This window comes from Psammomys obesus, unplaced genomic scaffold, assembly GCF_907164565.1.
Source record: "Psammomys obesus unplaced genomic scaffold, mPsaObe1.curated_primary_1811, whole genome shotgun sequence".
NCBI classification, from domain to species: Eukaryota; Metazoa; Chordata; class Mammalia; order Rodentia; family Muridae; genus Psammomys; species Psammomys obesus.
In genome coordinates this window covers 13,271,482-13,295,651 of record NW_026585689.1, presented here as the reverse complement: position 1 = coordinate 13,295,651, position 24,170 = coordinate 13,271,482, and the positions used below count along the sequence as shown (strand labels likewise).

The window sequence follows — 24,170 nt, the reverse complement described above, 5'->3', positions numbered from 1 at the left end:
TTGCGTGTCTATGCCTGTTTTTGTCAGCACTTGTAATCTCTTACTATTTTACTTTATTCTGTTATTTTGGGGATTGTGTATTTTTGGATATAGTAAGGTGTAGATCACATGCATAATTATGTACATGAAATTCTCTCTTCTCTGCTCAGCTTGTTCAAGGTAAACCTTCCAAAGTCACAGATGCGTAGCAGTTCTGTTTTATTTAAAAATGAAAACGAGAACCTTTTGATATTTTCATCTTTATTCGGATATGGTGATTCAGATGTAGCCTCTGAAACAACCTTGTAGAAAGTAGGCAGTGCTGGCCGGATGATCTCTCATGGCAGTATAGCTGCTCAGAACTGAAACAACTAATTATAATGCGTAAAGCTAGGCTTGCGACTTTGAAGTTCAGTGCTTTAAACATGGCAATTGCTTGATTTAATGAATATACACGTGAGTTACAAATATGTAGTGTTTCCATCCAGGGTGCTGCAGAAGATTATCTGGTTAGAATTTTAGACTAAGGCATTAAAGGCATCGTAGTTGAAATTATGCAAAAAGACCCCCCAAATAGAAAGGTACAGCACATATTTCCCTTCTTAATACTCTGGAACCATACAAGACATTTTTCTAGTAACTTTGTCATTACTAAGCAAGATTAAATGCCTCAGTATCTCACTCACACAGAGCAGTTCCAAGGGTATCTACATTCACTATACATGATTCTTAGCTATTATTTCCTGTTTCATTGGCATCACGTACATTTCTTGGGTTACCACTTCTTCAGAATTTTTCGGAGAAAAAAGTTGTAGTTTATTGATAATGGGTTTTAAGTATACAGCATTATAATTTTGAAAGAAAATGACAGAAACCTATCCTGGCGTCTGGATTTTAGTATGTTGTTCTGAAAGGTTCTTGTATTTTCTGAATAACTTACATACTCGGGTACGGGATATGGGATTTTTCAGTAAGACTACTCTTACCTGTTTTTCTTTTTTCTTTTATTGTGTATAAATAGCTTGCCTGTATGTATGTCTGTGCACTGCGTGCCTGACTGGTGCCTGCAGAGGTCAGAAGAGGGTATGAGATTCCTTGGAAATGAATAAAGATGGTTATGGGCTGTCATGTAGATGCTGGGAATTCAACCAGGGTCCCCTGCAAGAGCAACAAGTACTTTTAATCACTGAGCCATATCTCCAGCCCCTGTTGTGTCTTCTTAAATATTTTCTTACAAAGACTGCTTTATTTAAAGTCAGAGATTGTTCAGTAACTCTTTGATCTAGTCTGAAATTCATTCTGTAGCTAAAGTCACTGTTGATTTTCTATCTGCATCTAGTTTAGTTTATGATAAACAGTAAAATAAATGAATGGAACAGATTTTTTTCTTGTCTATGCTTATGGCTTGGTAAGATTTTAGGAGCCAGAATTTATATGAGGTGAAATAAACTAGTTCAGCTAAAATTTAAGATGTATGTAAGAGGCATAAAATTTAAGATGTATGCTGAAGTTTTTATATGCTGAAGGAGAGGCACTTAGCTATATCACTGAGATAAATCTAGCTTTCTTAACATTGCTGTAACAGTAAAGATGAACTGTATTTTAAAAGGCATTGGAATACTAACTAGATTTTTCTACTTTCCAGATAGATTCTATATAATGTTTTAGATTATGATAGGTGTTATCTGAAAAAGTGACATAAAACGTGTAACCAATATTTTCACCATTTATCTTTATATTCAGGGTCTTATATTTTAATTTGTGTTCAGGGTTTAAACACTTTAGTGTTTACCTTAAGAAAGAGTGAGCCATTAGGGGCTGGAGAAATGGTTGAGAGCATTTGCTGCTCTTGAAGAGGGCCAGCACCCAGGTCAGGTGTCTCACAGTCTGTAACTCTACTTCCAGGGGATCTGATGCCATCCTCTGATGGCCACAGGCACATGCATTCATGCGGCACACATACATACACATAAAATAAAAAATAAGTAAGATAGTGTGAAGTAGATTGCTAACATTTAGAATGATTATTAGCCATGGATTAATCCACAGAGGGCCTTACATAGACGCTATTGTCTAGCTCTTTTGTGAAGGATTGAAATATACAGATTATGATGGCACACCTTGTCCACTCAGACCTCTAACAGAATAGTGGGCAAGAACTTCCTAGCTCCTTATAACTCAATGCGGTAAATATTGTGATCTGTGTGTTCAAAGACCAGAGACTAAAAGTTCATCTTGGTGGAGGAATTAGTTTGTGGTGGAGGTCATTTATAAGCTTAATTCTTAGAGTTCAGGATTAAGGTCACTTTCCCTTTGATGGTAAAATTAAGAGGCTAGGAATGATGTTTATACAGGGCTTACATGTAAGCTTTTAGAGGTAGATTCTTCCCAGCAAGTTGTGGTGAGAACGTCAGGAACTTCCCGCTACTGCTGTTTCTCCTGTCCTTCTACAACACTATTATGATGTCCGCTTTGCCCAGACAATTTAGTACTTAGGAGTTGAGTATTTGAAATACTTCATATGAGAGGAAAGTGCTAAGAACTCTGTCATTGAGTTAATGTATATTTAGTGTTAACTATGAATTACACATCTTACCAGTGTCTTTCTTTAAAACATCTCAAATTTATCCACAAAAAGTTGCCTTTTAAATTCACATGTAAAATTAAAGGAGTAGATTGGACATTCTGATTGGAGAAATCAGTGATGTATAAGCTTAAGGACACCAACCTGAAGTCCAGTTGGTGTCCTCCCTTAGAGGAGGCTATTTGGGGGCTAGAACAGGAACCCAAGTCTTGCTTTACCATTCCACATTCTTTCTGTTACTCACAATTAGAAATACTATGCAGTGAGATAAAGAGGAACAGTTTTGAGGCACTCAAACATGAACACAGACTTGGTGATCACAGGCTGCCTGTCAGATCTTCACTATTTTTAGTGAAACAGTTAACTGTTAACTAAAATTTTTAGAATTTACTCCAAAACTTATTACATGAGACATGTTACTTAAAGGATGTATTTCACAATTACTGGAATACTGTTACTAATTATATTGCCTGATACCAATGCTGTCTTTTTTTTTTTTTTCCATAGAAAAAACACTGTTGGTAAACCAGAGACGCCTTCAGTAACATATGCAACCTATCGAGGACCCGCACAAATCAGGAAGTACTTGAAGCAACAGACTGTGTTGGGAACTGTGAATCAATCAGACAGAGGAGACGGAAGCACTGACTCAAGGACACAGGCCCACGCTGGCCCTGGAAGCACAGCACACACTGTGATGGTCCCACTGTTGCCCGCCAGCAAAGATGTAGCCACACAAGGACATTCGCTTGGAGGTCCATTAGGAGTCTCTAGCCAAATAAATAACATCGAGAGCCATCTGGAAAACGACCCAGAATTGCAGAATATCTCTTTATCTGAGGGTTTTTTAAATGAAAATAGCCAGGGAGGCTCTGGGAACAGTTGGGCTTCCCCTTCTTCTGTGTCTAAGCCCAGCTCAGTTGTTGGGGAATCTGACTCACAGACTGAGAGCAGTTTGGTTTGTTCATCGTTGTTTATAGGAAGTAGAAGTAGCCAAGTCCCTTGTCCAGAATTTCAGAGGAAAACTGCAACAGAAAACACACTGGGAGGAAACAGCTCCACCGTGAGTGATGGGATGTCAGTGCCGAGCGAGGAGCATGTTGAGCCTCAGAAGCCTGCTGTTTCTGATTCCTCTTGTTGTAAATCATCCGATGGGAGTGCCGCTACCAAAGTGGAAAGTACAAATTTGTCAAGTCCAAATGAATCAATTATGCATGAAGATGTACGGTTGCCAGAGAGTAAGTGTTGGGACAGGCCAGCTGCAGACAACCCATCCAGGTGGAATGTCAATCACACCAGCATTAATGCTCTCCAGGGACATGCTGTGACAGACGCAGAACTTGTAAATGAAGGGAAGAGGTTACCTGCCCGAGACTCAGAGAGAAATGTGGTTTCAGAAAACATGCAAGGAACAGGAGGTGCCCCAGGGGGTGAGCCCGTGACTTTAAGTCCTGTAAGAGCCCCAGAAGACAGAATTGAGTCCTTACCCAAAGATACTGAGCCACTGTGTGAAACGGAAACTAGAGTGCTTGGTCTGGAGCCACATGTCAAAACTCCTCCTGACGTGGGAAAAAATCACAAGGACCCTGGTTCTTTGACATGTGTCAGTGACTCAGCGGTCGTAGCACGCACAGAAAGGGAAATAACACCCAAGCTGAATTTTGAACTTAACAGAAATCTCATTTCTGAATCTTCTTTTCCCTTAGAGAATCCTCAACAAGCCAAAGTCTTCCCTGGTGCTGAGACACCTCTTAACCTGGACTGTAAAACTTCTGATGGCAGCGCCTCACCTCCAACCTCTGTTTCTGGAGTGGACAGGCATGACAAGTTGGGTTTCTCCGGTTTGAAGAGTGAGAGACCTCCATTCAGTAAAACTGGACAGGGCAGCATTTCCTCTCATCCTAATGAGTGTCGAGAAGAAGGTGTGGGGACTCATCCTGAGGCTGTAGAAAGGGAGACTCCTCCTGCCCTACACCTTGGACATGCATCTCTTATCCTCAAACCCAAGGAAATTCTTCCTGATGGTGAAAGATGCCCGTTTCCACTGGGTCCTGAAACCATTGGCACTCTTGTAGCCGAGGTAGATCTGCTGAACTTTGAGCATGGACATATCTCTGAGGAGCACACTTCTGTTTTGGCGCATCGTCCTAAGAAGGCAGAGTTAATGTCCTCAAATGCTAAAGCAAGGAAGAGCACTGTAGAGAAGTCTGAGTCTCTTCCCTTGGAAAGCCAAACTGCTGAGAGGCTACTGAAAGCAGAGGACGGTGGTCAGAGTAGCCTCCCTGGTGAGTTGTGTTCTGGAAGAGGAATCGCCTCGTCCAAGCTGTCTGTTTCTCAGGCAGAACCCAGAGACATTTCTCAGGATGGCATTTCTTTTTCTCAAGTAATAGCTGCAGACACGCCACGGGAGACTGTTTTGCCAGAGTTAAATTCTCTAGCAATTGAAAAGAACAAAGGTATTCAATCCGTGGATCATGGAGAGATTAAAGAGATACGTTTAGGTGGTGGCTTTAAGGAGAATCACCAGGCGAGGCTTTCTCCTGCCTCTAAACACCACAGTGTACAAGAAACAGAGATAGACACCCCAGCTAACACTGCTTCTATTCTCAGAAGTAATCTGTCTGGGATTATACCTCCTGGTCCAGAGGAGAAATCCACAAGGCACATGGCACAGAACTGTAAAGCTAGCACTTGCTCAATCAGCTCATCTCTAGCTATTAGTGTGATGAAAAAGAGTTCTAGTGTCTCTGAAATGGAAGAACTAGGTTTAGATGATATTTCTCCAAAATTCCAAGAAACTGACAATACACAAGTATATTCATCTTTTCTGGGTTCTGATGCCCATTTGGAGAAAAATGTGTTTGCACCGGAGGACTGCAGTTCACTGGCTGTGCCTTCTCTACTGGGATCAGAAGGGGAAGAAGCCTGTAGAGAAAACTTGTATTTCCTGAGTGCTGGCACGAGTGCTGCATCTTCCTCCTGTTGTCGCTCTAAGGGAGATGGCACAGCTACAAATTCACCTGACCTCCCAAGTCATTTTGAGGCTTTAAGTGTTACTGTAAATATCACATGTGAAGGTGCTTCTGTTACTGACACACTGGGCCATAATAGCTCTTATTTGGAATTAAAGACACCTAACCCAAAAGGGGCAGAAGTGACCCCAATTCAGGGATGTTTGGGGCCTCATACCAGGAAGGCATGTCTCGATTCCCCAACCACTGCCTACTTTGACGGTCCCATGAAGGCAGAGACAGGAACAGTTGCTGAGGCACCAGTGTCAGTTAACCGCTCATGCCAGCAGTGTTCTGAGGCATCTGCTGAGCAGACAGAAGCCAGGAAAGGAGCACGTGACCCACTTTTACTCAGAAGTGGTTTACTCACAAAAGCTGATACACTGACTGAGGAGATTTTAAGTTCTGTCAGGGAAGAACTGAAATCCAAACGCACCGTTGGTACCTGCCAGGAGCATCTCGCCAAAGATGATGTAATGAATCCAGGTACTGTGAAAGAAGCCATCCCATCAGAAGTGACATTAACAGGGATCCAATTGAAAGAGAGTTCGGACGAGAAAGGCATGGACAATATGTCAGAAGTCAAAGAGGAAGAAAAGGCCAGTGTTTCGCCCACAGTTAGTGAGACAAGTCTCCTTTTTGATTTTGATAGAGTGAATTTATCTTGTATCTTAGAAGAACAGAGCAGTGAATTAGTCAATGAGGTTATTTATGCAGCCCGAGAAAATTTGATAAATGATGCTTTTGATGAGATTGAAAATACCTGGGCTTCTGAACCTCAGGCTAACACTTCAAAAGTTTATAAATGTGGTGATGTTAAACCACCTATAGTTAGGGAGTTCTTGGTATCGGAGCAGGCAGGGAATCAAAGCACATGTGAAATTAGTGAATATAAAGTATTAAGTAAATCCTCCTCCATAAGCGACTTAGTTAGTGGCACTGAGTCAATGAAAGGAAGAGAAATTATTCCCTATCAGCAGTTCCCAGGTTTTGGAAGTGAAGCTGGACAGTCTGACACTGTAAATTTGCAAAAATCAGAGACTGTTTTACAAGCTGAAGACATGTCCCACACAAAGTTAGATGACAGAGTGAAGCCACATTTATTTGTCAGTGAGGACTGTAAAAAGGCAGCAGAGTGTGTGGATAATCACAAAATGGCAACAGAGGACACTAGAATTCTTGTATTAAATTTCAACCTGCCTCCTTTTGCAAGTGATGATACTCATGTGCCTAGCACCTCCAAAAGCAGTTTGTCTGATAGCCTTGTATGCAAATCTGAAAAAAGTTTGCCAGGATATAGTAAAAGCACACCTCTTGCAATGTTAGATTTGGGGAAAGCACACCGAAAAGATAATGAAGTAAATGCAGGGAAAATCACAATTATACCTTCATTGTTAGAAATGGGAAAAACAGGTAAGAGGGATGCTGAGATGAACATTAGGAAACATGAAGCAGCACCTCTAATGTCATATAAAGAGAAAACATGTAAAAAGGGTGATGAATTAAACATTACGAAAGCTGAGCCAGAGGCTGACATTTTTACAAGGGGAGGTGTATACCAAATGGATGCTCAGATACATGTTGAAAAACCTGAGGAATTACCTGTCACTTTGGGAATGGAAAAAGCTTATAAGATGGATAGCAAAGGGGATGTTAGCAAACCTGAGGTGATGCCTGTTATGTCAGAAATGAAAACTACCCATCAAAAAGACGCTGAGGGTGATGTTGTAAAGACTGAGGTGACACCTGTTTCGATTGAGATGGAAAATATTTACCAAAAGCATGCGGAAGGGGATGTTGGGAAGACTGGGGTCGCATCTGTTCTGTCAGAAGTAGAAAATACCTACGAAAAAGATTGTGAGGGCATTACTTCAAAGGCTGAAGTGACAGCTGTTATATTAGGAATGGAAGACACTTACCAAAAGGATGAGCAAAGTGATGCTGCAAAGACTGATGGGAGAGGTGTGGTACCTGTTGAATTAGAAATGGAAGAGATTTACTCAGAGGACTCTGGAGGAGAAATTGACACAGCAAAAGGGGTGCCTGTTAGGTTAGAAGTGCTGAATACGTATCAGAAAGATAATGACTGGCTTACTGGAAAGATGGAGAGACCTGTGCCTCCCCAAGGGGATGCTGAAGATGTCCTTAGAAAAGCTGAGAGGGTCCCATTTGTGTTAGACGTGAAAGAAACACACCAAAACACAGTACATTCTTCCTTGGACATTTTGGAAAAAAGAGTCCAAAGAAGTATCAGAGAGTCAAGTGAAAATGAGTTGGTGCCTTCTAAGATAGAGATGGAAGTAACAGCTTCAGAAGATTCTGGTGGCAGCATCGAGAACCCCAAATTATCACTTCCAGAGGTAGCCATTGAGAGAACAAATGGAACAAGACCAGAGGTGATCATTACAAAAGTGGAGGTTATGCATCCTGTCTTTGAAAGTGAGTACATGGAGAAGAGTGCTGGAGAAGCAGAAGAGCAGCCCACTGAAGTAAAGGAAGGACTGATAACTCACGATGACAGACTTGCTTCACATTTCAGGGGCTATGAATCACCTACGTTAAGTAAGGATTATGAGGGCTACCCAGCCTTAACGATGCCAGATTTTCAAGAGGAGGACGCAGTGGTAAGGCTCAACAAAATAGTGTCTGTTACTGCAGTATATGACAAGAGGGAAGATCTGGACTATCGAGATGAGAAGGAAGAGCCGAATGTAGCCTTTGTTTCTCAGGATGAACAAGAGAATGCTTCCTTTACTATATTGTACGATGAGCCCCTTTTAGAGGAGGACAAGTACACTCCCACAGAACTACAGGGAACACGCTCTGGCTTGTTTTCTGACACCTCCTCCAACAGCCTGCCTGGCCTGGCATGTGAAAGGTCTGAGAGCAGAACTGATCTGGTCCATCGTTTTGAAAAGGAAGGCAAACAGGGTGAGGCATTTGATGGAGACAATTCAGACATGCTCTTATCAGTGGAAGCCAAAAGGTACAAAATTTATCCCTTAGCCCTGAGCCCCATTTACGAGGACGACAGCTCACAGGAGGATGGTTTATCCAGCGAGGTCTCCCCTGGTCACCACGGCTCCACAAAATCCAGGGAGAGCGCAAACCAGCCCTCGTCAGTCTTATCCCTCCTCCAGTCAGTGTCAGAGCGCTTGCAGAGAAACTTTGATGGAGACGACAGAGAGGTGGCTGAGGAGGAAGAGGAGGAAGCAGCAGCAGCAACTTCGGGTAAAGGCTTCAGAGCTGAAAGGAAGGAACGTGTCACCTTCTACTTGCCAGATCCTTCCATCACCTTTTACCCCGAAGATGAACGGGAGAGTGCTGGATTTTCCAGGTCCTACATGGAGTCCAGTGAACCAAGGACCTCCAATCTGCAGCTGGGCCCTTGGTCAGAAAAGGCGTCGTTTCTGCAAAAATCGGATCTGACTTCTAAGTTGCATTCTTCCTTAAAGAGTGCCTATAATCAGTACTTGCAGACTTCCCGAACTCATTCCTCAGAAACGGGAACCAGATTTGGTAGTGCCTTTCAGGAACCAGTGTCCAAATATTTTCGAGTTCAAGACCACCCAGGCAGATTGAGTGCGTACATTGAGGTAAGTTACCGTGCTCATTAGTGAAGCAGAGCGCTAGTCCATGGGGCTACCTGCAGGCTTATTAAAAACACCTGTGTCTTGGGAGGCTAAGACAGAATTATAAGTTCTAGGTTAGCCTGGCAACTTAGTGGGACCCTGGGTCAAAAGAAAATGAACGGAAGGGACTCTGTGTAGATCAGTGGTCACTGAGCATTCACGTTTCCTAGCCCAGGTTCAGTACACACACCATACACATATACACTTACTACTTTGAGGTGTAAACTTAGTTTTTAAAACTTGAGGATTGTTCTTTGAAATATAATATATGCTTTAGTTATCTGTTCTTAACAAGAAAACAAAATTGCTTAGTCAGAATGTAAAAGCCCTATTGGAAAAACCAGCAATTTTACAGTTTTTGGCTAGTATTTTCACTTTAAATAACGCTTTAATTTGCTAAATCTCTCAAGTTTCCCTGTATGATGAAGTTGCTACTTCCCATTTAGCCTATTTATCTCATGAAATTTTGTTTGGTAACATTTTTACCTTTTTGCCCATTATCCATGCCCTCTTCTGGGAGGTGCTTCACACAAAGCAGAGTACTGAGCAGCCTAGTATGAAAAACAAAAAGTCACAGCCTAGCTGAAAAAAAACACTTTCAACTTAATATTTTTCCTTGACTTAGAAATACGTACATGTCAAAAATGGGATATTCTTTTAGCCCGGAGCTTTCTCTATTGGCACTGCCAATATTATGGAACTTTCTAGAGGATCTTCAAAGGCCTGTATCTTAACCTTGAACAGCCTTAGTAACACGGTAATAGTTGAATACTAAGCAGTTATTCCGGAAAGTCAAGGTGATTTTAAAATAATCGATGGTATTAGATGAAGTGTTGGTCTTTTCGTCCCCACTGCTTATCACGTTCAGCAGACACAATTCAGCGCTGGAAAATCTGAACTCTCTATTTTCTGTTTGTGCTCACAGCTCCGTACTGTTTTCCCTGCTTCTAGCCCAAGGAAATATCAAGGTGTCTTTCTTCTTGGAATAGTTCGTCTACTGTTATTTGCTCCAACCTGTTTCAGTTTTTCACTCTTTAAAATCCTGTTCTTTTAAATTCTTTTAATGTCACTATCCAAGAAGCCCTTTCTGATCTCCTCTGTTCCATAGCCTCCCCTCTGTGCTGGTGCCATGTCTATGTTTTAAAGCCTAAATTATTTTGGTATTCATTCATTCACCTACATCCCTATCGTAGCCCCCTCCCATATTTCCTCCTGGTCACACCCTCCCTTCCTCTTCTGCCTATGCCCACTCCCCTACCTCTCAGAAGAGGAGAGCCTCCCCCTCTACCAGCCCTTTTCAGCACATCAAATCGCATCATGACAGAGCACATCCTCTTCTCCTGTGGCCTGGTAAGGCAGCCCTGCCAGAGGGAAGTTATCTAAAAGCAGGCAAGAGAGTCCATGTCAGAGACAGCCCCTGCTCCCCTGGCTAGGGGACCCACATGAAGACTAAGCTACCCACCGGCTACATATGCGTAGGGGTCCTAAGTCCTGTCCATGCATAGTCCTTGGTTGGTGGTTCTATCTCTGTGAGCCCCACTGGGCCCAGGTTAGTTGATTCTGTTGGTCTTTTTGTGGAGTTCTTGTCCCCTCCAGGCCCTTCTGTCCTTCCCCCCACTCTTCCACACAAGCTCTCCCTCCCTAATGTTTGGCTGTACATCTCAGCATCTAATTTACATTGCCTACAAGATGTACAGGGATAATAATAGAGCAGAGATTGAGGGAATGTGCAAACAATGCCTGGCCCAGCTCGAGACCCACTCCACGGGAGAGAGCCAGCCCCTGGCACTATTAACTGTGCTATGCTTACAGGCAGGAGCTTAGTACAGCTGTCCTCTGAGAGGCTCCACCTAGCAGCAGATCAACCCAGATTCTGAGACCCACAGACAAACATTAAAAATTGTTATTGGAGTGTGATTGTCTATTTGCTTTTCTGAGCTGTGCGCTTCTTGAATGCATGGACATTCTGTTACTTTCTTCTATATTTACAGCTTGTTTTTCTAGTCTGTAGAAGTGTGTATGTATGGCATCGTTATCAAATAAGTGTGTGACAAATGAGTTTATGAGTGAAGAATGTGAACTCTGTAATAAATGTATAGTTTCTGCCCAGCTATGTCTTAGTTCTTCCACTTTTATTATTTCAGAATATTGACAAACAAAATCTGAGGTGTAATCCAAGGCCTGGGAAGGTAAGCATAATATTCTCATATGGGCTAATGGAAATACTGAAAAATTTGGCTACTTTTAGGCTTGCGAAATTAAAGACAAATATTTTCAACTAACTTACATAGGCTTTTTTTTAAATTTTTAAACTTAAGGATTTAACATCTGCAGTAATTGCTTCAAACGTTTGCTTTTTTCAGGCAGGAAATTTTACTGTCTATGTTCTGTGGCATTTTGAACTTTTTTTTGGATTCTTAAAATTAGTCCTTATTACACCTACTTCCTGTATGTTGCAGATGATTATCTATGATCTCCATGGAAGTAAATATAAACAAGAGGTCTACTGTAACATTCCTGATGCTACAACATGGTCTTTCCCGAATGGGGCACTGATAAAAGTTGTAAGGGGCTGGTAAGGACCCTCTTGAAATGTTACAACCTATTATTTAGAATTAACCATGTCTTCTTACTTCTATGCTCTTTTGTACTTTTTTTTATTAAAGTCATACTCTCTTTCCTCACTTTACTAGGATATTTGAAATGATATTAGTGTCATTTTGCAATTGCAGTGTTATCAAGATAGATTTGCAAGTCAAGTTGAATGAAACGTGGCTTTGAAAACTAAGTTCAGAGTTGTGGGAAGCTATGGAATGTGAAGGCCCCATTTGTATAGCAAGGAGTCATTTGTATAGCTGACACGCTCAAGAACTGAGGAACTCCTAGTATGGTCTAAAAATGAGGGAAAACCTCCTTTGCTATTATGAACACTGCTCCGTGGACCTACTGGAGCCAGAGTTCCCGGGTCCAGTGTTCCGGTCAGCTGTGGGCGGTACATGCACTGTAAACAGTGCGGTGAAGAGTTGTCTTCACAAAGGAAAATGAATCCATGATTGTAGTATCCAGTGATAGAAAGATTAACATGGAAACATAAGTCGGAGACCTTAAATTATTTTCATATAAACGGCTTTGTGTATGTGACGTAAAGTGTGTGTGTGCACACATACATATCCAGGCTTCTATTGGGATACGGTGTTTAGCATTTTAAAATTTATTTAATGTGTTTTATTTTATGTGTGTGAGTGTTCTGCCCTCATCTACATAGATGGACGCATGGTATATAGGATATTTAGTATTTTAAAATATATTCACTATTTTTCATTTTATGTCGTGAGCGTTTTGCCTACATGTATGCCACATGCGTGCCTGGTGACCGAGGAAGTGAGAGGAGGGTGTTACATTTCCTGAACCTGGAGTTACGGTTGGCTGTGACATAGCATGTGGGGGAACCGAGGCCATGTCCTGGGCAAGAGCCACACGTGCTCTTAACTGCTGAGCCACATCTCCAGCCCCCCGCCTCCCATTTTCAGTATTTTCATTTCTAATTTGTACAGATATTTTAAAACTTAAGTTAGTCTGTATTATTATTTCAAAAGTAACATTATGTGCTAATAGAAAAAGGTAAGCTATACATAAAATGCATAAAGTGATCTGTCCCCTACTCAGTACTCTTTCTCGAAGAAGTAGATTTACCAGATCCTTGTGCTTCTGTTTGCTTAGCTGGATTTTATATGAGAAGCCCTATTTCCAAGGTCAGAAATGTGTGTTGGAAGAAGGGGAAAAAGTGTTAAATCGGGACTGGCTTCTTCAGAACAGGAGGCACCCAGAAAGAAACTTTGTACTGGGCTCTATCAAGCGTGTCTTAAAGGTAATGCAGCTGTTCATTTTCTACTCTTTTTGTTTTTGTCAAGTACTAAAGTTGTGCTGTGGCCTAACAGTGCTAAAAAGTAGTTGCTAATGTTTGTGCTAATGTTTTAATCTTCATATTTAAATTTATACATATCAGTTGTTTAAGCAAATAACTGAAAATTAAATACTTAAACTTATAAAATTTAATAATGTAAAATGATATATGTGTCTGTGTATCTGACATAGATATAATGCTAGGTATATTCACTATAGGAATCTTTAAGAAAAAGGTAGTAGTTTCAGATCTTGTCTTTTTTCTAACTTAAATGCTGCTACTTAGTATGATTGTGTTGCATGTGTGTTTATTGGGGGAGGTTGTGTATATATGTGAATGTGCTGTGGGATATTAGAGAAGGAGGAATTGGGAGAGAGAGTGAAAGCGTTGCTGTTTAATTTCCTGTTAGAAAGTATTATTGAAGATGAAAAAGGTCTTCCAACACGGAGACATTTTATGAGAGCCCCTGTGATGGATTAAAGGAGGAGTGGATTTACTGATGAGGACAGACCTCAGATTAGAACAGGCTCTCCTCTCTATGTCCTCAAGATTTGCTTCAGGAAAATTCTAAGACATGATATAGTGCAGTTTCTAAGGTAGATATGTAATGACTATAGATATAGAGAGAGTATGTGTGTATGTGTGTGTGTGAGAGAAAAAAACACAATAATTCAGTAATTTAGAAGTGAGCCCATGAATTTTGGAGTTTGGGAGGACAGGATAGAAGTATTGCATAGGCAATCACTCAAGTATGAAGTTCTGAAAAAAAATTATACAAGTAATCAGTTGTGGAGAAATTACTCATGATTTGATCAATATAATTAAACCCTTGGTAGTTATAGAGAAAAAATAAAGGTAGTACACAGAAATATTCAAGTTATGATAAGGATAGGCTTACATGTATTGTATCCAAGTCAGAACTACAAACAAATTCGTATCTAACAAGTATTTGTGACTGCTTATAGTCCTGATGATGGTAATGGGCAGTGGGAATAGTACTCTTTCAGCTTTTGGTCTTATTTCAGGTAGCTTGAAAGCCAGAGGTGCCCGAGACATTCAGGAAATAGGCACCTCACCAGAATAAGTGGCGTCTGAATTAGAGTGTTAAAAAGATCAACAAAAATTAGATGGCATGGTAGACAAGTGAGTCTTGGCAGAGTCTCTTTAGTCAAACAAGGGGTGAGCATCTTTGGGTCTGTGGCATTGCAAAAAGATTTCCATGGCAGAGAGGACAGTGTCTTCTTTCATTTTTGGAACTGTGACCATGTCTGCAAAGCCCATCTAAGTGGTCATTCCATTATCTAACTTAAGAGAAATTTCTTCAAGTTAATCATTAATTTGTAGGTGGAATCTTTTGGGATTTGCTTAGCTTGTGGTTTTGCCCCTTTCTTGTGACTGCCAGGCACCATGCCAACTCTACTGGGGAAAAAGTTAGCAAGAGTTGGCAACCAGCCATTCCTACAACTCCACTAGATCAAACAAGAGTACAACCAAATTTAATCTGCCAAGCATAGAAATTTAAAGGCAGATTTGCACATCTGCCTTTTGCTTAGAATGTATTATGAGAAAAATAAGAGTCCTGCTCGCATTATTTTTTCTTCCATTGTTTGTTCATTGAGTCATTGTTTTTCAGTTATAGTGTGATTGATCACACATCTTCAACAGACTGACAATTTTACTGTGGGAGGAAAAGCAAAGCTTCTAACATAAAGTGCATAAATATTTTAGAAAGTGAGAATCAGGCACGGAACTTCCTTCTTCAGCTGTGTCAGAATTCTGCCTATGGATGGCTTCTTTCTCATGGAGGCTCTTGTCCCACTTGGAGTTGCCTAGTCCAGAGTGATCTTGTTTTATCATCTTGTTTTCAGTTGCTCTCCTCTGAAGTTAAGGCTCTGATTTAATGATGTCTTCCCTTGATTACGAACAGATGCAGCAGGTCCTTCAGTGTTCTGCTTTTGTAGATTCTGTTTAAGGCTCATATTTGCAGCCAGTGAAAATGATTAGGGGTGGGGACGACAGTGCAGTGTGTCTTGGCAGTCTTTCCTGAAATCAGAGCCAGTGTTGTAAATGGCCTTGTTCACTGGGCATTGTACATTCGTTTTAAAGGTATGATCTTTTTGTTATAACCAGAAATCATCTAGGTTAGTGCTGTTATTAGTGAACCATGAAGACGGATCTTTGTTAGATTAAAGGCATCTTGTGTAAGATGGAGGGGGAAAAAGGGTTATTAAGTACAGTTTTTTTGTTAAGTACAGTTCATTCTTACTGTTTCTCCCCTATAACCTTGACTTCTCCATACTAATCATTGAGTTTTCACCAGGGTACCTTTGCAAAATGTGGCATTGAGTAGAGGAGTGTGGGATGAAGTCTGCACACTTTGGAGTCAGCTGTTTATTGTTGCTAGGTTACCATAAAGGACCCTCCAGTTGTTAGAATTTGGCTGCCTTTGCCTGTCAGCAATTATACAAGCCTTGAAAAGATGCTATTTTTGTGACTACTGTCCCGAAAGACTGCTTAGTGAAATCTTCTTTCAGTCAACTTGAGTGAAAATTGGGCCTGTAGTATCTGAGGATGAAAGGCTTCTCACTTTTGTTTTCTTTTTTTTTTTTTTTTTCTTGAGCCATCACTATGCTTTGGCTGCTTTGCCACTTCCTTCTGTGTTACTGTAGACACGAATGGTTCTTAGCTTTTTCCCTTTTGAAGTACACCACCCACACATTGTTTGTGTAACACAATACAGAGGAAACTTGTTTGTGTGAAGCAGTTAGTTATGTATTCCACCACTGTACCCCAGCTCCCCAGGGGAACATTAATACAGCAGCATTTGAAGTAGCATTAGCAGCCCTCCATTGTCAGCCCTACACAGAGGACCACTGAAGACTGACAGGTGACAGTTCTGGGCATTTCTGGCTAATTGTGAAGTGAAACTTCAGAAGGAAGTAGACTTTTTTTTTTTTTAATATTGAAGGCCATTTAAATTATGATGCTTCAGCTCACTGAAATTTAGAACTTATTTCTGAAAAGGAGGTACATTAATTGTTTTTAGAAGTATGCTTTGAGACAAAGCGTTGCAATTTATATGTCATAATTGTATGTAATGAATGTACTCTGTTAGTACTCTAATAGTCTGTAGTGAGAATCCATTTCTTTACCTAATTTGTATCATTTGGGGAAGACAATTGCAATAACACAATTTAACTAATATAATCTGTTGGGTACTTAATTCCCTAGAATAATATATTCTAGTTAACATCTTACTGTATTTATTAATGAGAATGATTGAGAATTCAACATATGGAGAGTTTAAATAATTTAAAATGGCAAAAACTCTTTAAAAAAAAAGGAAGTAGTCAAGTCTGTAGTTAGTGGTATCTCTGATGATTAGTGCACGTACTCACTTTATTAAGATGCCTTCATCTGAATTTCAGGCGCTCGAGGTGAGAACTATGTTACTGAAAGTTGAATTGTATGATGAAGCACTCTTGAGTACCTAGGGTTGTGTGTTTGAACAGAATGGTGTCTGTGATTTTGGAAAAGGGAGAAGTCATTGTGATTCTAATCCCTTAAGAAAGGACAGTATTGGGCTGGAGAGATGGCTCAATGGTTAAAGAGTACAGGCTGCTCTTCCAGAGGACCCAGGTTCAATTCCTAGCATGCACATTGCAGCTCACAACTGTCTGTAACTCCTGTTCCAGGGGAACTGACACCCTCATACCAATATATATGCAGGCAAAACACCAATATACATAAATAAATTATTAAAAAAGAAAAAGGCATCATTAATTAAAAGAAAGAACAATATTAACCATCATTCAAGAGAATATTAGATATTATAAGCTATGTCCCTTAATTAAAGAGGGTTATCTATGTAGATGCATCATGAGTACCATGTATAAAACTTTGAGAGGCCAGTGTTGGGATGGAGATAAGCAGAGAGGCTGGGGTGTGACTGCAGACCCCTGGGAAGTGAGTGTGGATCTTGATACTATAGAAAAGCGAAACCAAAAAGCAATCTGATGTGTATTGATCCTGGGAGTGTCTCAGGGTAAGTAGTTCTTAAAAAGTTGAGGTGTTTAAAGTTGCTTCTGCCTGTCTCCTAATTGTGAGTTAAGGTAATTATTGCAGTTTGCACCAGCAATGGAAATAGATTAAAAAGAGGTAGGGCAAATGTAATTTTAAAGGAAGGTTGGTCGGACAGGGCATGCTGACAGTGAGTGTCTCATTTTTAAAGGCCAGGGTAGTGTAAAATTTCATAATAACTTTATCATCAAGCCAACTTGTGCTAAAAAAATAAGAGTCCCACAAGTAGGAAAACACATTTCCTTTCCCCTCACCTCTAGTTCCTTCTCCTTCGTTGATGTAAATTAGATAAACACACTGGAGGGGCAGTGCCTCTCCATTATTTATTTTTTATGTCCCCCAAGGGATCAGTTTGATTTTTTTTTTTAAGTCCCTTCCTCCCTTTAGGCTTTGTTATGCTTCTGAGAAGGAAGACTTGCAGACCTTTGGCACTCAAACCCTTTAGACAGTGAGCCATTCTTAGCGGGACAAGTGTTTTTAAAAATGAAGCAGAAAAAAAAAAACACATTAAAAAAGAGACAATAGCTTTTCTAGCAACATGTGTATGATTGTTGCATTATGTGTATGACTCCTGAGAAAGACTGAGTTAAAAAGCCATGCTTCAGGCTAACCACTTCCTCCCTCCCTTGTGTTGTTTTCACCGAGAGGTCCCACTACACAATGAAGTCATTGTAACCCTGAGTCCAGGGTGTTTACAGCCCTCGCCTGTGTGTCTCTAGATGATTTCAAACGCAATTTTTCTTCTTCAGGATTGCAGCATTCCAGAGATAGAGCTGTGCACACCGCCTGACCCTGGGTGCTACCCGATCTACATACACCGGTCTGTCCCCAATCTGGAAGAACTCAACGTCCCCAAGTCTACATCCTTCACTGTGCGATCAGGAGTGTATGTGTCAGACTTTCTTTATTATAATGATCAATGGCCCCCGAAGTTAACTCTTTGCTCTATGTTTCTGTAGGTGACACACAGATTCTGAAGTTTTAGTTAGTTAATTTTGTTTATGCTTCTAGATACCCAGGAAAGACTACTCCGTGGTCTACAACAGTCTGTCTTTCTTTGGATCCAATTAAGGCTTTGATGTATGGCCTCTAGGAGCAGGCACAGAGTCCCCAGCCTTCCTGATAGATGGATTGCATTGTCTTTTTATCTGACACATTTTGAGATTGAGAAATAAAAACATGTCTCTCACCTAAACAATTGGACCTTAAACAATTTCTAGCTCATGTTAACTGTTGCTCTCTTCTTAGTACCAGTCACGTATCCCCGCTCTGTGTTTTACTTCTCTGTTCTGAAAGGCAAAGGCAGAGTGTCACCCTCACCTAGTTGATGAGTGATCAGTCCTGGGGTACTAGCTGGCAAGCAAAGAGTTTTAAGTTACAGTCTTCCCAACGTTAAAAGTGCCGCATGTCTTAGGTCTTAGAAAATTCTAGGGCAGAAATTGATACACAACACTCAAACAGGTTAAAAAGTGGAGAGTATATGAATGCAAATACTTAGAACGTATTAGTGTTCCCCCTTATAGACTGTCTGATCTCCTTGATACACTTTGTTAGTGTAATTCTATCATGGAATTTCTTGATAGCCCTTTTCCCTCTTAGAGTGCCAAGCTAAACTATTGTTGTCATACTCTAACCAACCATCTGTATTTTGTTTAGTTGGCTGGCCTACCCAGACATTAATTTTAAGGGGCAAGCTACAATTTTGGAGGAAGACCAGGGCCTCTTTGAGATTTCTGTAACAGAAATGAAATCACTGCATCCTCTTCAGATGGTAAGCAGATTCAACCAAAGGCTTTCCTCTTTCCTAGCAGATCAAACAGCTGTGCTCATTGCTGATAGCCCTCAGTCTCAGGAATGCATGCTCTACTGAATTGCCAAACTGTATATTGTATTTTCTGTTTAGATTATGCAGAATGTTTGCATTTACTTTGAACTGTGGCAGGTTTATCACAATACATGCAGTTTTTAATAAGTATTCTATGAAATTTTAAATATTTAATCATCTCCACAGTCTGTCTTGTTGATGCCCATTAGAAAATTAGTTGTAGTAGATTGTCTCTTCCAGTTTGATAATGAAGAATAAACTCAGCATTAATAATAAATTGGTTGCTCTTTCAGTGTTTACCTTCTTAAAGATTAAATAAGTGCCTACAGCATCTCTGTGGAAAACTTATTTATTTTTTGAGGAGCAAACTGATCATATAAATGCAGGCTATGTGAAAAAAAAAAAAAAACACTTGGTTCTGTGCCTTGGAAAATAGAAACAGAGACAAATGCAGAAATTCTAAGAAACATCACAATGTGCAATAGCATTTTAAACACTAACATTACGAAGTGAGGGCTTTGTGAGAGCGATGTTACTATATATAGTGTACAATCTTCGTGCTACAGGACATTAGGTATGATCAGCTTTGCTGGCGGAACTGGGAGGTAGAAGTATGAGATGGTGCAGTGCCCTTATTTAGAAAACCTAAGTGGTTTTAGGAGATGCATTTGGATATGGGCTTAGGAGTCCACTCTGCCAAGCGTGACTTCTGAAGCTGTTAGCTGTTCCACTCTTCTGTTTGGGATACTCTACAGCTGCTGTTAGGGCTTTAACTGCTGAAAGCTTCTTAAAATTTCTTGCCCCATCTATATTGATGTAGATCAATCTGAGTTGATTTTGACTATTGTAGGGTCCTAAATTTACCATAATTAATTTTGACTGCTGCATAATTTATATGTCTTAACTGTTGCGCTTTTTTGTAACTTACATATACCTTTGTTATTTTCCTACTTTTTATGTATTTACATTATCTTTATATACCTTGTTATCTTTAGGGTGGACTGAAAGTAGAAATGCCTATGAACTTAAAGGTAAGTCTTGAGCTGGCTCAGAAGATTCAGCACTAGTCTTTTAAGTATTTTGATATTATATAGTTAGGTGACTGTATGCTACCTAACAAGCAGAGGCTGCAGTAGTTGGAGGTGACAAATATTTTCTGAGGGCCCATGCTGAGGCTGTGAATGGGAAGTGAAGACAGTGTACAGAGATGGAAGGGCTTTGTTTTCCCACAAAGCCACCCAGTGCCCACTATGTAGGGAGGGTGATACATTTGATTTCTATTTGGTGATGGAGGTATTGGTTTTGAAGTTGGTGCTCAAGTGACTCCAAGTGAATGCAGCAGGGATCTGAGGATGGTGCTTGGAAAGGGGCCAATGCTGATGAGCTACAGCGAGGTCCTGTTGGATCGGTGTCAGTTTGTAAGTGTGAGTGCCTGTGAAGGGAGTCTGGGGTAGAGGCAGTGAAAACTGGGTGGCAGAAGTGACAGGGTCAAGCACGTGGCAGAAGGAGGAACTAGAACTACAAAATGTGTGTAAGGAGAGATGGGAGAAGCCACCTCGGTAGTTAGAGATGCAGACAGCCATCAGAGGTAAGAAGTAGCCTCTCCTGCCAGAGGAGAGTGTGGAGGGAGCTCTTCAGGGCCTCCACATCGCAGTTTATAGAACTGACTGCAATCTTCTCCATCACAGGGATGAATCTTTTAAAACTCACATGCCCAAATGTGTCTTTTACGCCTTGACTGCATGCTGGAATCATCTAAATATTACAAATATTTCAGCTTAGTTCCCATTCTCAGTATACTGTTTTGATTTTGAGTGAGGTAAAAACGTTTCTAAGTTTCCCAGGTGATTAAAATTGCAGCAGATGTTTCAAGCTGCTGATCCAAGTAATAAACACAGAATTACCTATGACACTCTCCTTGTGACTTCCAAGTTGTGCTTCCAAGTTGTGGTGAATCACATCCTCATGTGTGAGAGGCTGAGACGTCCTGGGGCGTTTGCAGTCTGACAGGTTGTAGGCATATATGAGCAGATTGATTTCATAAGTAATCACAACTTGCCAATTAGAAATTAATTAACATTGCTGATGTCATAGAGCTTATTCATAAAGAAATGCTGCTTTTTACTTAGCTTGAATATCAACACATGCAACAATTACTAAGCCCAAATAAAACTTCATTGTATATATAATATTTATATGCTTTAACTTTGCTTGTGTGTGTGTGTGTATTATAGTTTCCTAAGAAAATCTAGGCTATAGAATTATCAAGATTAACATATTTTAAGAAATGAGTTTTAAGTTTTGTTTAATTTTATGTATTTAAGCCTAGGGATTTATCCACCAATAGCTTGGGTTTTAATTGTATATAGATTATTCTGTTAGCCACAGGCAGGACGAAGGATGAAGTGTGGCCAGGTTAATACTGTTATCACAGCCAAGTATTTAGGGCAGAGGTTCCTTCAGAAGTAAAAACAGAGCTGTGTGTGGTAACAGTTCTCTCCTGCTGTCCCTCTGCTTCCTGCCCCATTTATAATACACCTCCAGATGTGAGCAAAATGTGCAATTATCAAAGCACTTGAGCTTCCATTCATTTCTGTCTCAGAAACTATTGCATTTACATTTAAAACGGCACACCTCTCTTCCTCTACAGCAAATATCAACAAGTATAAAAAGCAGCCAGTGTTAAGAGGAGTATTTGGTTGTGAACTCAGTAGGTAATTCAGCTTTATGTACTAGAAACTCCGCATGTTTTTGAACCTCATAGGTTACGTGGGAGATTTGTGTTGAGTTCACAACACAAGAGGGATAAAAGAAAATTCAAGTATCGCCTATAAAAGAGTTTAGCCTACGTAGTGGTCCTAACATTTGGACAAGCAGGAAAATATAATCCTAGCCAGGTACCTTAATGTGAGAGAAGCCTGAGAATCGGTGCTAGAGCCTAAGAACTCTGCTGGCTCATATGTTCCTTGTGAGTATCCAATGCTGTTTCATATCCCAAAATTAATGTAAAAAGCAGATGTTGCTCCGTGTTTATGTTCTAAGTGCCACTTATGTAATTCAGAATGTATCCATGCTGCAACATTAGCACATTAAATAACAGTGTCATGTTTTTCAGGTTATCATTTATGAAAAACCTTACTTCTGTGGACATACCAAAGAGTTCAGTGAACATATAGATTCTGTCCCTAAGTTTTTAAAAAGTGATAAGGACTTCCGTGGCATTGGATCAATTCGTGTCATCGGTGGAGTGTGAGTGTCATATTTTCAGTCTGTGATTTATACCTCTACTTCTGAAGATTAGCTTAAAAAATGTGCTAAATAAGATAAAGTCGCCAACCTTGACCTTACAGCCCACTTCCCTTCTGTATTGTAGGAAGTAAAATGTACCACTTAATAGTGACGGCCTGCTTACTGGTTTTAAAGATTTTGAAATAGGAACTGTATTGTGTATTTAATGTAAAAATTCAATAACTAGCTTTTCTAAAATACAACAGTTGCAAGGTAAATTTCTGTTTTTTTATAGATTATGAACATGCGTGAAATCCTAGGTTTTATTTTTTAAATCTGCTGTCCTGCTGGATAACTTACGTTGTAAGGGCCTTGGTAATGCACTACCTTATCAAAGGGATAGAGTGAGCCCTGCAATCCCAAAGTCAAAGGTGCTGACACTTATGGTCCTCTGTCCTGGAACCACTTTTTTTAAAAATTAATTTATTTTTATTAATTATAATTTATTTTGTACCCCGGCTATAGGCCCCTCCTTCATTTCCTCCCAATCCCACCCTCCATCCCCTTATGCCCCTCCCCCAGTCCACTGATAGGGGAGGTCCTCCTCCCTTTTCATCTGACCCTAGTTTATCAGGTCTCATCAGGACTGGCTGCAAAGTCCTCCTCTGTGGCCTGGCAAGGCTGCTCCCCGCACTCAGGGAGAGGTGATCAAAGAGCCAGAGTTCATGTCAGAGACAGCCCTGTTTCCCTTGTGGAAACCCTCCAAAACCCACTAGATATAAACACGGGGTTGTTGCTGCAACCCTAGCCTCAGTCAGCATTACTGCAGCAAAAACCCTAGAAAAGTTGTAGCCAGTCTAGTCTTGGTGAGAAACTTTGCTCAAAGCTGCTTTGCTGTTGAAAGGCCAGTGCTGAGCTGCACACAGAAGCATTCTCATGTCTCCCTTCACACATGGGTTATTTTGGACATGGTTCCCTTTAATGTCAAGTGTCGATGCGACAGCAATCGTATAACTTGATTATGCCCCTGTAGCAAAGGATGCTTTTAAAATGCTCATAGGTATGAACCTGTCTACAGTCACCTACACTCCTGTATTTGCAGCTTGTGATGCAAGCTATTGGCTTCCACAGCAGCCAAATGAGAGTCACTATAGAAGTGTAGATCATGCTGCCTCTTGGTCTGGTAATCGGTTAACCACCACCCCTGAATTAAAAGTGCTCTTTGTATTTAAAGGACAGACGCAGTTTGGGCAGACACGTTTTTATTCTGTTGTGCTTATTTGTTGTGTTTCTTGGTTTGTGATCGCACATGCATATTGTTAAAACTATGCTATCGAAGGTTTTGGTCTTTTTCTCACCCTGAGAACTAAATTGTTTCTCCTGTTAACTAGATGGATTTAAATCTAGTTTTCTGCCTTAGGGGGGGAAAATATCTGTTAAAATTTAGTGTGATGGATATTGTTAAATTTCTAAAATAGCCTTTTTAAAAAAATCAAAAGATGATTGTGTGATAGAGAATACACACAGTTTTATATGACAGTCAAGAAGGAAAACACAATGTTCCCACTTAGAAAATAATTGAGTTAGCTTGTCATTTCTACCATTTCTTAGCTTTTTATCTGGTAGTGACGATATATGGATATGATAGGCCCTTCTTCATCCCTTTCCATCGTGAGGGTCTAAGAGCGGCAAGACCAATGATTTATAATTCCCTTATTGTACTGTAAGGCTTTTGTATTGTTCATTCTTTTTCTCAGTCAAACATAGGTCAAAACAAGCTTCAAATAACTTCTTTAATATGAAAGAAGGCTTAGACTGTGTTAAACTTTCTGTGAAATTTATTTTCATATTACAGTTTAAGAATGAAATCATGTTACTACTCTCTGTATTTCAAACTCGCTAAAACTTACCAGTGTGTTTCTAGGCT

At 40.3% G+C, this 24,170-nt stretch overlaps 1 protein-coding gene across 1 annotated transcript in view; it reads left to right on the top strand.

The window, feature by feature from the left end:
• Crybg3 (crystallin beta-gamma domain containing 3) overlaps positions 1-24,170 on the top strand; it is a 104,885-nt gene that overhangs the window by 36,690 nt on the left and 44,025 nt on the right. The window contains exons 4-11 of the mRNA XM_055594344.1: positions 3,071-9,170; positions 11,351-11,395; positions 11,666-11,781; positions 12,927-13,074; positions 17,940-18,076; positions 18,847-18,961; positions 20,011-20,046; positions 22,131-22,264. Of these exons, the coding sequence (XP_055450319.1) occupies positions 3,071-9,170; positions 11,351-11,395; positions 11,666-11,781; positions 12,927-13,074; positions 17,940-18,076; positions 18,847-18,961; positions 20,011-20,046; positions 22,131-22,264 (6,831 nt within the window). The remainder of the gene's footprint in view (positions 1-3,070; positions 9,171-11,350; positions 11,396-11,665; positions 11,782-12,926; positions 13,075-17,939; positions 18,077-18,846; positions 18,962-20,010; positions 20,047-22,130; positions 22,265-24,170) is intronic.